Source organism: Hemicordylus capensis, chromosome 6 (genome assembly GCF_027244095.1).
Source record: "Hemicordylus capensis ecotype Gifberg chromosome 6, rHemCap1.1.pri, whole genome shotgun sequence".
Taxonomy (NCBI): domain Eukaryota; kingdom Metazoa; phylum Chordata; class Lepidosauria; order Squamata; family Cordylidae; genus Hemicordylus; species Hemicordylus capensis.
In genome coordinates this window covers 56,977,818-56,995,246 of record NC_069662.1, presented here as the reverse complement: position 1 = coordinate 56,995,246, position 17,429 = coordinate 56,977,818, and the positions used below count along the sequence as shown (strand labels likewise).

The following is a 17,429-nucleotide window of genomic DNA, read 5'->3' as shown; positions in this document are numbered from 1 at the left end:
AGTTACTTCCGCTTTTACTGATCAACAAGGGGGCAGGGGCGGCAGGGAGGAACGCTGCCGCCCCAAAAATTTCTCTGAGAAATGGAGCGCTGGAGGGGGGAAAGCGGCGGGAGGGGTAAGTACAACTCCCCACCCTTAAAGCGAGACACCCCCCACACACACACCTAGCGTTGGACCACGCCTCCGCAGTCCGTGCACATCCCTACTAGCTTACATAAAGTGAACCTGCTGAAGAAACCAGTCCAGGCGACTGCAGTCAGCCAGCTTAACGACATGTAGGGGGACGAATTCCTTCCTGACTCCAACTATGGCTGTCAGTCAAGGCCCCAATCATGAGTCAAAGCCCATGCCATCTCAAGTTACACAGAAATGAGAAATGTTTCTGCAGTGCCCAACAGCCTGTTCCTGATCATGGCAATTCCGGATGCCACAGGCTTTCAGGCTCATCTTTGAAAGTCAAGAGAGCTAGAAATTTGTTTTCAGGATGGTGTGTCCATCCAATACCAGACCTACAGTTGCAGGGCTGTTTACGAAAGCCTGGAATTCTAAGCCCCTCTTGGTCCATACCACAGAGACACTGAGTGTTTATACATGAGCAACTTACCTGCTCCATGGAGGGTGGTCCAGCAAACAGTGCCTTGTAGGCAGAGGCAGCCACTGACAAGGCCCCCTTGACGAGCCCACCAGCGATGCTGTTTACCTGTGTGTGTCTGCAGAGAAGGTTGCAGTTAAAGAACATCAAGAAAAAGGGAGGAAAGAACCAAGCAGATGCTCCTTAATGGAACATGCACTGGGATTTCATTGATATACTTACAAAAGAAAAGAGATCAAGAGATTTGGATGAACAATTCAGAAATGGGCATGGCTAAAGTGGGCGTGGGGAGAGCTTCCGTCTCCTATGTCTGTGTATCCTCGCTACGAACAACAGTGTGTACGCACACCCCCACCCCCACCACTGCTATCTGAGATCTTTTTAAATGGGAGACTGAACCTGGGACTGTATGTATCCAAAAAAGCATATTCTCTGCTACTGAGCAATGGTCTTTCCTTAAATAAGCTGTCTCAGTTAAGGACATCTGCATAATTTATTTTGCTTTAACTTGCCATGAGAACAGGAAAACATTTTACAGAACATGGAAGCCACACTCCTAACCACTGTGAAATCTAACAGACCCATTATATTATATGGTCTGAAGTGCAATGAGGCAGCAACCTTACTGAAACTAAGTAGATCTGGCTCTGGACTGGATGGGAGCACCTAGGAAGCCTATGTTTAGTGCCTTGAGGAGAGTTGGTCTTGTAGTAGCAAGCATGAATTGTCCCCTCTGCTAAGCAGGGTCTGTCTTGGTTTGTATTTGAATGGGAGACATGTGTGAGCACTGCAAGATATTCCCTTTAGGGGATGGGGCCGCTATGGGAAGAGCATCTGAGGTTCCAAGTTCCCTCCATGGCATCTCCAAGACAGGGCTGAGAGAGGCTCCTGCCTGTAACCTTGGAGAAGCTGCCGCCAGTCTGTATAATACAGTATATGGCAGCTTCCTATGAGTTATATGGAAGGAAGATAAGGTATAAGTGAAATGAAGAATAAATAATGGTGTCAGATTTCAAAAGGCATTTCTCACATTTTCAAGCCTATCTTTTACAGCCTTAAAGGACATTCTCTAGATGCTGCTCCTTGCTATGTGCCAAATACCACACTTGTAGTACGTGGAACACATACACAGCCCGGCTTAAATTAAATTTACACAATTACAAGATTAAAGTGGAAATTTTGGGGAAGAGGATGAGCTTGGGAAGGTATCACTGTACAAGTAACTGACACAATTTCTCAATGTGAAATAGACCACCACTTGATAGCCAGATCAAAACGCAAGCCCATTCTGAGCCAGTTATTACCTGGAAACTTCTGAACAAGTTGTTGTGTTAATTACAATCCCTGCAGGTGGAAGTCCAGAAATATCTCCTTGGAGCTCTAGAAGAGTGGAGGGAAAAGATTGGGAAAATGAGGACAGAAACAGAAGGAAAACAACTATGTAGGGATATGAAATATTTCATGGGGCTCACATTGTCCTAGCTGAATCTGTAAGAGCCACTGTTCTTATTTAATGAAAGCAGCACTATATATCTGTGCATTAAACTGACTTGGCACTTTAAGCCTCTGGAACAGAATAGGCTATAAAACTAATGAATGAGTTAGTACCAGTTGCTAACCAAATTGTCACCCATAAAACTACAGCACAATACCTTCGCTCATTTGGTCAGGAACCAATGAAGGGGCTTCTTCTCCACTGGGAGTACTCGTTTCTTGAGAACCATTATTTCGGGAAAGGGCCAAAGATCTATTTAAAACACAACATTTGTGAAAATATACAGCTGCCACGAGGGAAAAACCGAATATCTGTTTTTCCATCAGCACAACCTAGATCAGAACTGGAGAGTCATACTCATTACATCTACACAATCCACTCAAACCTATGATGTTCCATTTGGCTTTAGTTCCATTATGGAGGTTTGTGGTTTAGTCAGACTGATCTACACACTGGGCTCAGACTCGGCTATCAACAATTCCTCTCCTCTGGAAAGGAGCATTGGTTCACTTACCGTGAAGGCTTCTTCTTGCTGTGGGAGCCGAGGACATCCCTGAGTGGGTTATCCTTCCCATGTGCTCCCAGGCAGGACTAACTGGAAATGTTACAATGCCTTAAGAGCCTGGGCAGAATAACCCCGCCCAGTTCTTTTAGGCCAAACAGACTACTAGCACAAAAGTACATAATAACAGTTGAAAACACATAAAAACCTTTGACAATAGAGAGAACATGAAAACAATAGCAACTAAGTAAACAGCGACATTGTACAAGGCTGTGTGAATTCCATTATGCTTAGGATTCCCATAGAGTAGGCCAGGACGTCACCTGGGAGGGCCGAGATGTCCTCGGCTCTGGCACCAAGAAGAAGCCTTCACAGTAAGTGAACCAATGCTCCTTTCTCTGCTGCCTGGAGCCGAGGCCATCTCTGAGTGGGACGTACCACAGCTCTGGCCAAAAAACACTCTCTGGGAGGGAGTGTCCTAGCCTAATCTGGGGGAAAAACCTGTTGCAGCACCCTACGACCGAATGCTGCTTGAATGGAAGAATAGGAATTGATTTTATAATGTCTCGTGAAGGGAGAAGGAACATTCCAAGTAGCTGCCTTGCATATCTCCTGTAGCGTTGGTAGAGAAAGCAGCGGATGTGGCTGCCACCTTCGTAGAATGCGCCAGAATGTGCTCAGGTGCGCGTAGATGCAGGGATTAATAAGCTAACGAAATACACACCTGTATCCATATGGCAATTGTTGATGCTGAAACTTGTTTTCCCATAGAAGCAGGTAGAAAAATGACGAACAGGGTCTCTGTATGTCGAAAAACTTCTGTACATTTTAGGTATATCTTAAGGCATCTCCTAATGTCCAACTTGTGCCATGCCTTCTCTCTTATGTGTACCAGATTAGGGCAAAAAGAAGGCAACACAATGTCCTGTGAATTGTGAAAACAGGACGATACCTTGGGTCTGAAAAAGGGGTCCGGTATCAGACAGAGTCAGCTGAGAATATGCAGAGATTTCTGTGCGCGGACAGTGCATGCAGCTCTGAGACTCTACGTGCCGAAGTAATTGCTATTAAAAACGCTGTCTTGATGGATAAGATCCTCAGAGGAATAGAACGTAGAGGCTCAAACGGAGGGTCCTGTAGTGCTTTAGGAACTGTATGCAGTCCCAAGATGGGAACCTGTGTACCACCATAGGGGATAGGCAAAACCTCTTAAGGTGGGAATGGTTGTGAACCTTTTCTTCAGGAGCTCCCGAAAATCAATTTTACTCAGGATGCTGCCTGGAGCTTCAAAGTATTAGCACTGAGCCCCTTGTCCAGACCCTCCTGGAGAAAGGCTAGGAGATGTTTAATGTTTGCAGTGCCCCAAGGTACCGAATATCTAGCCAACCAACGAAGGAAGGCCCTCCATGTGCACTGGTAAATGCGCTTAGTAGAGTCTCTTGTAGAAGCCAACATAGTAGCCAGGACTCTATCTGAATACCCATGTTATTTTAGAAGCCCCTGCTCAGTTTCCAGGTGGCTAGTTGTAACCAACCTAGATCATGATGCTCTACTGGTCCCTGATGTAGTAGGTCTGCAGATACTGGTAGAAACCATGGTTCTCCTGCGGCCATATGAAACAGTTCTGAGAACCATAGTCTCCTTGGCCAGTATGGGGCCACCAAGATTACCTGGGCCCTGAGCATTCAAACTCTGTGGAGAGGAAATGAATACAGGAGGCCCGATGACCAGTCTGTCGATAGTGCACCCACTGCCTCCACTCGTGGACAAGATGAAGAACCTGGGTATTTGAGCATTGAGAGCTGAAGCAAACAAGTTGACCTGGGGTCTCCCAAAGCGCTCTGTGATTTTCCAGAATACTCTGGGATTGCAGTAATAAGGTGTTGTAATAGTTGTCCCCGACTCAGCCAGTCCGCAATTGAATTGAGGTCTCCTTGGACATGGTGAGTGATGCCTGAGGCTAGCTTGTTCTCTGCCCAGCTCATGATCAATGCCGCCTCTGTCTGTAGTGATCTCGATCTGGTTCTGCCCTGTCTGTTTATATGGGCTTTTGCAGTTGTGTTGTCGGTCCCAATCAACACATGCTGTTGGAATATCAGGTTCTGAAAAGAGATCAAGGTCAGGTGAATCGCCCTGAGCACTAACCACTTGATACTGTGCAATGCTGTCGTTCTGGACCACCACCCTTGAGCTGTTCTGTGTTGGCAATGTGCCCCCCAACCCGTTTTGCTGGCATATGTTGTAATCAAGATCCGGGGTGGGTCGAGAAACTGTTTCCCCTTCTGCAGGTGGGAGTCTTCTATCCACCACTGTAGTGACTGTACAACTTGTAAGAGACGTCCACTAAAAAGTTGATTTTCCAGCAATAGGTATGTGAAAAGGGAGTAGAAACCACTGGAGATCCCTCAGGTGGTACCTGGCCCATGGTACAGAATCTAGAGATGTCACCATCAGACCTAGAAGTTGAGCTAAGGCCAATAGCCTTGACTGTCCTGTTAATAAGACCACCGACATCTCCTGCTGTAGGGCTTGCATCCGTTCCCTTGGCCGGTATACTCTGTCTCTGAGTATCTATCTGGACACCTAGGTGTAATAGTTGATAAGATGGTTCTAAGTGGCATTTGTCTTTGTTTATAAGAAACCCATGATGTTTTAGGGTTTGCAATGTTATACGTAGGTCTGTTGTAGGTCTGATGACGACTTCAGCAGGAGTTTGTCTAAGTCAGCAAAGATGGAAATTCCTTGTAACCTCAGGAGTGCTATTATAGGTGCCAGCACCTTTGTAAACACCTGTGGGGTGGATGAGAGCCCGAAGGGTAGGGCCTTGTATTGATAATGAATTCCACTGTATTTGAATCTTAGCAGGTGTCAACTTTTGGGAAGTATTGGCACATGTAGATATGCCAATATCTGTTGATATTAATAGGTCCAGGTGTTGTAGGGCCTCTGTTATAGAACACAAAGATTCCATGTGAAATATGTGCCTTGGCACCCAGCGATTCAGATATTTTAAGTCCAGCACTGCCCTGAGGGACTTGTCTTTTTGGGGGACTGTAAATATTATCGAGTAAATTTCCATTCACTGTTGAGCTAATGGAACTAACTCTATTGCCCCAATATGAAGCAAATGCTATATTGCCCCTAGTAGCCCCACATGTTTTAGAGGCCATCGGGATCGAGGTGTGGTTAAGAATCTGCTGGGGGGAACTGAAGTCAGATCTATTTTGTAGCCTGTCTTGACTGTTTTCAACACCCACTGATGTGTGATTTCCCAAAACTGTGAGAAAGTTGATAGCCATCTCCCCAGGCCCACCAGAAATAAGTCATTGTTGTTTCTGAGCTCTAGGCTGGTTGGTAAAGTTCTGGCAGTTCTGACTGTATGTTCTTGCTCCCCGTTGTCTGTTCCATTGGAGGCGCTGAGACCTGAAGTCTCTGTCCCTACTACAGAAGGAGGGCCGGAATGAATGAAAGGGCTGGAAATGATACTGGAACTTTCTTCTAGGCGCCAGGCAGTCCAGGCGATGTGGAGGGGTAGGTACTGGCATAGTCTTACGTTTTTCTTTTGACTCAACTAAGACATCTTTGAGGGCCTCATCACCAAACAACTTTACCCCATCAAAAGGTACTGCAGCTAAATTAGCCCTAGACGCTGTGCCAACTGGCCAGTGCTTTAGCCAAAGATTACGTCTCGCTACCACAGTAGCAGTAGAAGTACAGGAGGAGAATCATATGGCATCTAATGTGGCATCGGAAACGAATGCCTGAGCCTTCTGGATTTTTATTAATTGATGTCTAAGAGAGAAGACATCTGAAGAAAGGTTTTCAATTAAATCATCCAGCCACACCACCGAGGCGTGAAACAGCATGGAAGGTGCCGCTGAAGCCCTGATGGATAAAGGAAGATGCCTCATTTGCTTTTCTAAATGAAGCATCTATACATGTGTCATTTTGGACCTTAAGTGCCGATTCCCCATCCCTGGGTAACAATGAACCACTGAGTAGGGCCAGCATTGGGGCATCGGTCAGAGGTACTTTGAAAAAGGCAGCAGCTTCTTGTTGGAATGAATAGTATTTATTGGCTACTGCAATAGACTTCCTATTATTTGATGTTAACCAACCATTCCTCTTTGACCGTGTCAGCAAAAAGTTCAGGTAAAGGTAGGTCAAGTTCTTTCCCTTGTTGCTTGGGAGATACAAGAGCTCCCTTTGTGGGAGGTGGCACTTCTACTGGTACCGCAGGGGAAAGCCCCAACGTGTGAACAGCTCTGCGGACCAAGGGTGTAAAGTCCTCATGAGCAAATAGGCGTTGGGATAAGGTGGAAGCAGGGTTCTCCTGATCATCCGACTACTCCCCCTCTTCCTTATCCAAAGAACCCAGAAGTGGTTCCCCAACAGGGTCCTCTATAGGGTTAACTGGAGTTGGATTTGTATTTAATTCAATATCATGAGGTATAGGTGCAGATCCCTTAGCCCCCTGAAGTGGAGAAGAAGTGACAGTTCTGGGTGGATTTGGAGCAGTAGCTACAGTTATCGGTCGGTTCCCACTAGTGGTAGTGATAGGTACAGGAACACGGGGAGTGGGGTTGGGGGAATCTGCTCCAGAGTTCTCAGAGGACTGAATTTCCCTCTCATGGACAATAATATCCCTAGGAGCAGGCGACTTGTATTGTGCCGCCCTTTTAGTAGGCTTTCTCTTCTTTTTGGCTTTGCCAAGAGACCTGGTCTCAGTATCAGTGGATGAAGATTCAGAAAGTGCCTCCCTGCCCCTTTCCTTCCCTCTTCTACACTTCTGAACCACCCCTTGTAGTAACAGAGCTGGGGTATTTTTTATCCAGTCTTGCCAGGCCGGTGGCATTTCTTGGGGGAGGTTAGCAAAGGTGGCCGACGAGGAGGGACCCGCGGGAACTGCGCCCTGACTAGCCCCGCCAAGGAGGGATCTCACCAAAGTCGTAAAGTCCCTCTTGCTACATCTCAAGACTCCTGTAGATCCGTGGCGGTCTGCCGCAGCATCCCTGGAAGTCGGAGAGGAGCGGTTTACAGACGTGGCGCCTCCCGACCTTCCTGCCAAATGTCCAGGGCTGTAGCCACCCGCATTGGGAAGGGTGTGTGGCATCCCCGAAGTGCTCAGCAGCGGAGGGAGCAAGGCTGCAGCCTGGCCCATGCTGTCCGGCACGGGCTCTCTCTGAGCTCTCGCCAAGCTCCTTGTCAGTCTAGCCAGCAGATCGCCCTCTTGAAAACTGGCCTCCATTTCGCTTGTAGGGTGCGTCGGCGCAGCCATTAGAGGTGGTGCGAACGGGGGAGAAGAGCCTGGTGCCCAAGTCAGGCGTGGAAATCTCGCTGCATTTTTGCCCTTCGGCAGCAGAATGTGCCTAATAGCCTGTGCCCTTTCCATAGACAGAAGGGACAAACGGCAGGAAAAAGGGAGCAAGGAGGTGGTGGTTGGTTTTTTTTAAAGGTATATGAGAAGGTTAAGGAGAAAGATTAGAGCAGAGGGAGTAATAAAAGGTTGTAGTAAAAACAAATACGAAGGAAGAAGAGAGATATTTAGAGCTAGGAAAAAGTACAACTGCCTAGGAGCAAAGCAGGAGTAAAAGAACTGGGCGGGGTTATCCTGCTTGGGCTCTTAAGGCATTGCAACATTTTCAATTAGTCCTGCCCGGGAGCATGTAGGAAGGATAACCCACTCAGAGATGGCCTCAGCTCCAGGCAGCAGAGAAGCTGTATATGACTACCAGAAAGGCCTCAACACAGTCCTACTTTGTTCTTGCTCTACATAGTACCTTGCTGGCTGGGGTTCAAGGATCTGAGGGATCAGTGGCTCCTCATCCAAGGTCTGCGAGGTTGTCAGGATATCATTGATACTGTGAGCTGTGGGGTGGCTTTCTGCTCCAGGTCTTGCTGGGACCTCCATTGCTTTCTCCAAACTTGGCTGTGAGAGAGCAGAGCTGTACATGGATTCACCCAGAGGGCGACTAGTGTCAAAGCACTCTGGGAGGATGATGATGTAATCCTCAGAAGAGGCAGACGAGGCCTGGCTGCGGACTTCATCCTTAGCATCATCTTCAGCCTCCCTGTCACTTGATTCCTCACCGTCTTGCATTAGGAGTTTTTCTAGCAGAACACAGAAAACATTCTTTTACTACGTGGATCATTGCAGGCTCTCTCTAGACCTCTATTAGTTCCCCTTTTGCAAGGTTCTTCAAGCCATAGTACCCTGTCTAATCCTATGTCACAAGATCTTTCCCCCACCAGGCCTTTTCAATAAGTTTGGAAGGGATCAAAAGAACATCACCTCCAATCCTGTATCACTCCCTTCGCCAAACTACCACCCCCCGCCAAAAAAACACACACACACACACACACACAAAAAACCCTCAACAAAAAGCCACCACCATTTTATACAACCTACAGAAGTATACCACAATCAGAAGCCAGGAGCAAAAGGGTGGAAGATCTCTTTTAATCTCTGCTCATAAGATGGGTATCACCATTCCTGTTATCATGCTCTTCTTTGCTCCTGTTCCAAATTGAGTCCGTCCTTCCTGATCAAGGGAATCTATGATCAACCCTCCCATGGATAATACTGCTATCTTCGATTCTGCCCTCTCTTACCAAACTCAGGTTCTTTGGCCACCTCCATGCCTTGGTTCCTGGATTCTAGTTTGTGTGCTGTGGATGAAGGACTACTTTTAATCTTAACGAGGTCTTCACTCTTGGAGCCGTAGTGAATGCTATCCTGTAGTGCTTGTAGAGAATCTAGGTCAACAAAAACCAGAGGTACATATCAAAATGCCAGGTGCCTTCTTTTGTACACACAAGACTTTCAAGAAAGTAGCTCAGATTAAAACACTCACTCTGCAAAGATTTATTCCTCTGCAGGGGTCTGTGGTCAGGTGCAGCATCCAAGGTGAGAGAACGGATGACTGTTTCGCACACAAACTGGGTCCCACTCATGTCTTCCTCTCCTTCCTCTTGGTTTGTTGAATTTTCTGCTTTTCCTTTCTCCCCCCGAGTATCTGAGGGATGAGAAGTTCTCATCAGCACATACCACAAGATTCAGAAGCCACATGGACAGGAAATGTGACAACATTCGTAGAGGATGGGGCTTGAGTCCCTCCCTTGGTGACCACTTTCAGCCAGATATAATACAGGGCTTTGGAAGAATGGGACAACTAAAGGAGGAGCCAGAATTCTGGCCAGATCATTAGCGACACTGCATATTTCAAAATATTTATGGCTGCACTAAGCCGCAGTTGTAGTTTGGCACTGAGCACAGATGTAAGCAACCCAGGAATCCCACTTTCATTCAAGAGAAAGAAAATATCAAACTTTCCTGGCCTTATGAAGCTGCAGGTATAAGTTTTAAACTGTTAGGAAATGGCCTGGTGAAATCTGCAGAATTAGTGAGATGGCCACCAACTGACACTGGGTAGCATCCACAGTGGCACTAAAAGAAGGAGCTTTTGGGTTAGAGCACTCTGCCAACTTGCACGGCCAGTAACGCAAGAGGAGTCCCCTGAATGCAGGTTGCACAAGGAGTTCCTCCTTTTTGTATACATGGGCTTGTATAAGAGGTTTTGCAAATGCAAGAACTAGTCTGGAACAGAGATGAATTTCAGTGTGCCATGGCTGTGTATGTTCCCACAATTACCCAAGAGTATTTATGTGCACGACCAGTCTGGATGCTACCTCATGTGTACTGAAGAGAGGGCTAGGGCAGGGTGGAGCTTTTCTGCCTATGAACAGGAGATTGCTTGTCCCTAGTTGCCCACAAAGCTGGAGAAAATGCCCTGGACTCCTGAAGGGATGGACTGTCTCTGACCAGACAATAGCTCCACTGATCTTTTGTTTACTTCTGTACACCCACATTTATTCTTGCTCCTTTGCTTCCAGGCCTGTTAAGCATGGCAGTCTTTGCCTCTTTCCTCAGAGCAAGGTGTGTAGGCTGGATGCATACAAATAAATCTGAGAAGAGGGTGAGGCCTGGAGTAACGGCTACTGGCAGGCATCCTGATTAAGGAAGCACACGTCTGGGGAGGCCGTATGGGGACAAGAGGGTCCTCCTGCGTGTGCACTGTTGCTTCAGAGGGTGAAGGCTTCCACACGTTGCTTGCATCCAGAAGCACTCTGTAAGATCGGAAACCCAACGCTATGTAGCGCTAATAAGTCTCAGCCCTCTGGAGCAACTGCGCACATCTAGGAGGGGCATGCAAGATCCCTAGACGCCCCCACAGAGCCTCCTCACATACACACTTTGTTAGTGAGGATGTCAGCCCCGATCGCCACAAAGGAACGGATGTCTTCCTAAACCAGCAGAAGCCAATACTGCCATTTCACCAATAAGATTTTAGGGTGAAAGAACTTTTGGGACACTCTCTCCCAGGTGGCAGATTCCCCAAAGACAGTTTATTGCCTTCCAACTCAGCTTTCAAAGTGGCACCTCTCCCATCCTAGTGGCTCAGGAGAAGGGGAAAGAAACAGATCTGCCAAGGTTTGGGGCTAATACCGAAGATAAACTAACATTATACACATTTACCTTTGCCAGAGCACACACACCTCTTCAAATCACACGCCAGCATCACTAAAACAAACTAGGCAGGTCCTCCAATTCTAGGGGTAGCACTTGGTTTTGTGGCTTCTAATTGTCAGTAAGCCCAGGAGAACCCAAAGGACCCCCTGGGGCCATCTAAAAAGCTCCTCATTGCTTACCAGACAGTGGCTTACATGTGCTTCCATCATTCTCTTCCTCTATCTGGTCCAAGCCAGCTTTCTCCAGCAGGTGACTGTCATAGGGCAGCGGAGACATGTGCGGAGTCATGTCTAGAAAAACAAGGTAAGAGAAGATGCCATCATGAAGAGCAACCACTTGCTCTTGACATTCTCAGAAACAATTTTTGGGGTGTCCCTCCAGTGCCTCATTTGTATAGAGGTGCAGGGGTCAAAGTCTAGCTGGACCCAGACAGCACATGGTAGGGAGTTTTTTGGTGGCTATTGTGGTTGCTCTATGGTGAGGGAAATGTACTTTACAGATGCGCAACAGGTTGGCACTCCTCACATTGAGCTTCAAAGGTTTAGGAATGCAGCATCTTCGGGTGTCCTGCCCACCATAATTTGATTAGTCAACATTCTTGGATGGGGTTAGGAAGCTATATAAACTTTAAACAGTATCTGCTGAGGCAGAGAAGCCAGGGTGTCCAAGGCAAGCAGCTACTGGCCCTGGCCAGCAGTAAACACTGGATCAGAGGAGGAGGAGGAGGAGGAGGATCAGGATATCCTTAATAACTGACAGTCCCATCACCACTCTATGCCATGAGAAGAGCAGGGTAGTTAAAGGCCCAGAAATGTCCAAGGTCTGCAAGGAAATACTGCCAGAGCACTCTGCCCTAGTGTACATATGGAATAGTAGGCATAGATCTTTTACAGCAAAATAGGAAGATGATCTACCAGCCACCACCATAGCTCAAAGGCGCTCTTGAGTGGGGATGATGCTTACCAACAGGAGTGTTATGAGGAACCTGCTCCAGTTCTTGCACTATGTTAATGTCCAGCAATTCAAAGGAGAGCAAATCCTAATGAACAGAAACCAAAGGATTCAAGTTAGGGGGTAAAGAGAGATCTGCAAAACACACACACACACACACACACACACACACACACACACACACACACACACACCCCGCCACCAGTCAGCCAGACCCTAATTTTGTAGATTCAGAAGACAAAACCACTAGATGTTCTGCAAGTCCTTGTTGTGCCTGCAGTTTCACCTGAGCCGTGAGAAGGTCGACTGATGGAATGTAAAACTCTCGTGTGCTGAGGATGCTCTTCACCTTTGGGGGAGCAGCTAGGTTGGCCAAACCACCCTGCATGGCACTATCAGCAGTTTGCAGAGCTTCTGCCTTGAGGTTTGGGGGTCCTTCCTGCAGAAAGCAGGGAACAAGAGGAATACTGAAGGGAGCATCAACCACCCCAAGGTAACCAGGCTCATCCTAACTAGGCACAAACAAGCCATATTACGGTGGTGATTCTTTCTGGTCACTAAGTGTTTGTTTTGTTGTTCCACATGTCCATCAAAAAGGCTTGGATGAAAGAAAAGAAACATAGGATGGGGAGAGTCTGGATCCTCCCCACTCCCCCCACCCACATTGTCTGGGAGACTGATGAGTTGAGTTAACAGACCAGCTAGCTCAGGCTGGATGCTAATACGGCAGACTAAAGCACATTTCCCGTTCTCTCCAGGAACAGATGCAACTCTCACATCGGTTCACAGCATGCATGCTCCACATAGTCCTGAACACTACTGATGTCCATATCTTTGAATAAAGACAGCATTCCACTTGTCAAATGTGCTTGCAACTTCCTAGCTCCTTCCATAAACTCTGAGCCCATTCTAGGTGGGCTTCTTGTCAGGAGAAAAGGAATTATACCCCTTGCTGATTGCTTATTGATTAATGGGAGATTATTCTTCATCCAAGAGCTTCAAAATTATAGGAGTTTTAAAAACCCACACATACTGAACAGTGTATTCAAAGCACAAAATGCTGGGGTAGGCTAAAAGCTATGGGAGCTATGGGAAGGTAGTTCAGGGTTATGGTGGCTGATGGAAGAAGAAAATAATAACAATAGATAAAGCAGGGACCTGAGGAAAGAGCAGGTGGAGGAGGCAGCGGCCCAAGGGAGGAGGAGGAGGAGGAGGAGGAGTATATTTTCAGTCACTGACCAGAAAAATAGATACATAAGATTCATAAAAACATTAAAAAAGAAAAACTCAACACAGATTATAATAAAAGCTATCTTCAGGGAAAGAACTGTAAAATGCCATACTGAGTACACAAGAGGAAGGGCTATGGAGAAAGAAAGAAAAAAAGGAGTCAGGGGAAACCGTGACATCAGCTCAGGGACAAGTTTATCTCACCTCTTTTTTACAAGGTGATCTGCCCTTCTGGCTTAAATGGGACATCAGTTTGTCACTCTCGGGGTAATCGGAGGAGGGGTCTACCACAATGCTGCACCAAATCCGGGGTCCGAACTGCTCCCCTCTGTGTGATAGCCGCCAATGAGATGTGTAGGTTCCTTCTGCTGGGGGGGCTATGAACTCCACAGAGACGACCCCCACTTGCCCAGGTAGCAAGGAGGGCACAATCGCATCCTTCTTCCCTGAGGACACCAGAGTTAAGTTCCCCCACATGAATTTCAGCTGGAGGGTGGAAAGAAAGAAAAGCAAGAGTCTATTAGCTCTTCCTCATTCCAACTAAACACTTGAAGGAGAGTATACATGCACTGCAGAGATCTGTCCACAATAGGATGTCTTCTAGTCTCCTTCTATTAAGTGGAAAACCCAGATTCCAATCCCTAGGCAGGACTGAGCCTTGCTGAGTGGCCTCAGCTATTGTGCTGCCTCACCCAGAAACAGAATATTCTTGGAATTACACAATATAGAGCACAGATTCTCAACGTTGGGTCCCCAGACGTTATTGGACTTCAACTCCCATAATTCCCAGCCAAAGGCCACTGGGCCTGGGGATTGTGGGAGTTGAAGTCCAATAACATCTGGGGACCCAACGTTGAGAATCCCTGATACAGAGGACATACCACAGTCCAAATCCTTGGCAGAGTACCCCTTGTCCCTGTACTCTGGCTACAGTCCCTTGCAACCGAGGGCAGGACGAACTGGGCTACTGTAGAGGCAAGGAACTAAAGGGCAGTGAAACCAGGAGGACGAGGTGCCAAAGAGAAGATTTACATATGGATTTGAATTAAGCCGCCAAGTATTTGGCTATAGGCATCTTTCAAGTAATTGTATTCCAGTGGATGGCAAATAACTTTGGAACATGTTTTGGAAGCAGTACCCGTCTGTGTTGCATGCAGGATAAGTTTTAGAGTGAAGCGGGAATAATTTTTATCCAGCAGAGCCATCCTCCACTGCCCCCACCACACCCTGCACAAAAAATGGCCCATCAATGGTTTGATACCATTTCCTGAAATTAATCCTTCAGGTTCCATTTATGGCTGAGCAATGGGGCAGGGGGACGGGGGCTGCCACCCTTGTGCCTTAACACTGGCCAGTGCCCCAGATCGGCTGCTGGATGGCTCCAAACAAAAGCCAAGCTGCCACCCAAATAAGCAAGTTATGTACTTGGGGACTCTTGTTTACAGGAAGCAGCACAACAGAGAAGGCAACGGGACTCTGTCCAGGAACATGAAAAAGTAGTAAGAAAAGGGCACTGCTCAGCTTGGGCAAAGTGCTTCCCCTTTACTGCGGAGTAACCACAAGTTGCTACAAATATGGGGGTGGAGGGGGAAGAGGGCATGTTCTGCAGGCAGATCCGATCCTCAGCACCTATCTTTAGCCACGGAGTACGGGAAAGCACCTTGGTGTCAGAGCTCCATTCCATGTTGCCAGTGTTCCTCATGCGCCAATGTTTGGTGAAGGTCGTCCTTGGCTGGAGATGGGTTCCGTCTGGCAGATTCTCATCCACAAAGGCAGCACTCAGTGTGGGGATAATGACTGGGCAGCCCTGAAGGGGACTGGAAAGCAAAAGCAGCTGCTGGATGTTACTCAACTCAGGCGCAGTAGAAAAATTCACCCCCTCCCCTTATATGAAGCAGACTCTGGTCTGTAGTTTAAGATCAGGTCTATGCTACAAACTGCCATGACTCCTCCCCGCCCCCCAACCAAGGAACTCTGGATAGTGCAACCAGAGAAGGAGCCCGGGATCGCAAACATGGAAACCTCAGCAGGCTTACAAAACTACAATTCCCAAGGTTGGTTGGGGAGGAAAGGAGATGTAAAATAGTGATGTGCATGGACCGGTTCGCAGGCCATTCTAAAGGCCTGCTGATGGGGGGGGGGGGTTTCGTGGTTCGATGCTGGGGTGTGTGTGGCTCTTTAAGGGTGGGGGAGGGTGCACACTTACCCTTCCTGCCGCTTTTCCCCTGCCAGTGCTCCTTTTTTGAACACCATTTGTGGAAGCAGTGTACCTTCCTGCCACCCCTAACCCCGTTCCTCGGCAAAAGGCTTCAGAATGTGTGATGGTGCACGCGTCACGTGTGTGCTTTGCATACATGCGTACACGCCGTGCGCATGCACAATTGCACATTCTGAAGCCTTTTGCTGAGGAATGGGCGGCAGGAAGGTATGCTACCGCCCCAAATGCTTTTCAAAAAAGGAGTGCCGGTAGGGAAAAGGGGCAGGAGGGATAAATGCACCCTTCCCACCCTTAAAGAGCACCCCCCCCCGCCCAGCTGCGAACCGGAACGCTGCAGTTCCGTGCACACCACTAATGTAAAAAGCTACAAATGCTGGAAGGGAAACAGAAAGTCAGACACAGCCCATAGGCACTGGCTAAGGCACAGCAGACTCCAGAGATGCACAGAGTTTACCAAATTCCAAATCTGAGGATACAACTGCCTCCCCATTTGGCCCAGTCCCAAGACTGCTTACAGAAGGGCATTGGGTTGCAAGCTCTCAGATTTGGCAGTTGTCAAGCCAGCACTGTCCAGAGCATGGGCAGAGTTCCACAGGTGGATCTTCCGGTGCAGCTTCAGCTGCTTCTTGAGTTCCCGCACTTCAGCTTTGCGCTGCTTCTTCTCTGCTCGCAAGCGCTGCTTCTCGGCCTTCAGGAAACGCTTGTCCATCTGTTTCTGGAGCCTGAGTGGATCAAAAGAAAAGTTCAACTCTGTCTGAAGATAAACAAGTGGCTGCTGTGGTCAGGAGAGTACCTTTGCTGAGCTCATGCTGGTGTGCCAACTGTGTCTGTTCCTGGAAAAAGCAAACTTGGCTTCCATCAGTCATGGCACAGACACATCTTGTTTGAACTACTTCAATGTGCTCATGTGGGGCTGCATTTGAAGACTGTTGAAACTTCAACTGGCACAAAATGCAACTGCTAAAGTTCTGACTGGGAGAAGTTTTGCGGGGCACAGAACTATTTTTGCTGTACCTGTGTTGTGTGAATAACTGTACCCGTGTAACTCATTGTTTGAATACTGAACATAAAGTGTGAATTGGGCTTTTGGGTCTGGGGTAAGATACTTTGCAAGGGACCTAGAAGAAAGTGGGACTGGTAGGAAAGATCTGGTCAGGCAAAGTCCAGCCCTGGACCTCTGGAAAGCGCTTCCTGATGAAATTAAGAGTTTTCCCTTATCTAAATGTTTTTAAGAAGGACCTGAAATCATACCTGTTTAGCCAGGCTTTAAGTTAATAGTTCCAAAGCTTTGGGTTTTAGAGTTTTTAATTTTAATTTTAAATTATTTTAATCATATTAATGTTTTGATGGTTTTAGATTGTGAACCACTCAGGGACTTTTTCTTTTTTTGTATGGGGCAGTATAGAAATGAAGTAAATAAGTTAATAAGTAAAGTTTGGAGAAAAGATCCCAAGAGGCAAGAGGGAGTTTCATATATTGGTGTGAACTTAGCCAAATCATTGACTGTAAGCCTCTAAATACCTCTGGTTTTCTTCTACATGTGTATTTATTCACAGCCACACATGCCACAAAAACAGAGCCAAGTTAGCTAATGCTGGCCAGAAAGCGAACTGAGTAAACTGGCTGCTCACCTGACTTGTTCCAGCGTGGCAAGGCGAGGGGAAAATTGCCCAAGGTTGTAGGTCTCAGAGATGCACAAGACAGGCCTCCGCAGCTTCAGAAGCACATGATTAGGATCATGGGCATATATCCCTGCTTCACACAATTCACAGATGCTATAGGATGGGCACACACTGTGAGGAGAAGAGAAGTGGTGGGTTATCAAACAGCTATTCATCCTCACCAGCTGACTGGTAAAGCCAATTTGCATTGCGATGCAGTGATAGGTCAAGAACAGATAAAACTAAATAT

The 17,429-nt window shown here is 47.3% G+C and overlaps 1 protein-coding gene across 3 annotated transcripts in view; it reads right to left on the bottom strand.

Annotated features, from left to right (window-relative positions):
* The window catches only part of NBR1 (NBR1 autophagy cargo receptor), a 39,459-nt gene that overhangs the window by 2,398 nt on the left and 19,632 nt on the right, over positions 1–17,429 (bottom strand). For 2 of the 3 annotated variants that reach the window (XM_053260103.1, XM_053260104.1), the window contains exons 9-21: positions 17,150–17,311; positions 16,034–16,240; positions 14,961–15,117; positions 13,505–13,786; positions 12,357–12,509; positions 12,083–12,158; positions 11,299–11,409; positions 9,444–9,605; positions 9,202–9,345; positions 8,370–8,700; positions 2,245–2,339; positions 1,897–1,972; positions 605–710 (exon numbers count right to left, since the gene is read on the bottom strand). In XM_053260103.1, coding sequence (XP_053116078.1) covers positions 605–710; positions 1,897–1,972; positions 2,245–2,339; positions 8,370–8,700; positions 9,202–9,345; positions 9,444–9,605; positions 11,299–11,409; positions 12,083–12,158; positions 12,357–12,509; positions 13,505–13,786; positions 14,961–15,117; positions 16,034–16,240; positions 17,150–17,311 — 2,062 coding nt within the window. The remainder of the gene's footprint in view (positions 1–604; positions 711–1,896; positions 1,973–2,244; positions 2,340–8,369; positions 8,701–9,201; positions 9,346–9,443; positions 9,606–11,298; positions 11,410–12,082; positions 12,159–12,356; positions 12,510–13,504; positions 13,787–14,960; positions 15,118–16,033; positions 16,241–17,149; positions 17,312–17,429) is intronic. The other variant, XM_053260105.1, reaches the window with a different exon arrangement.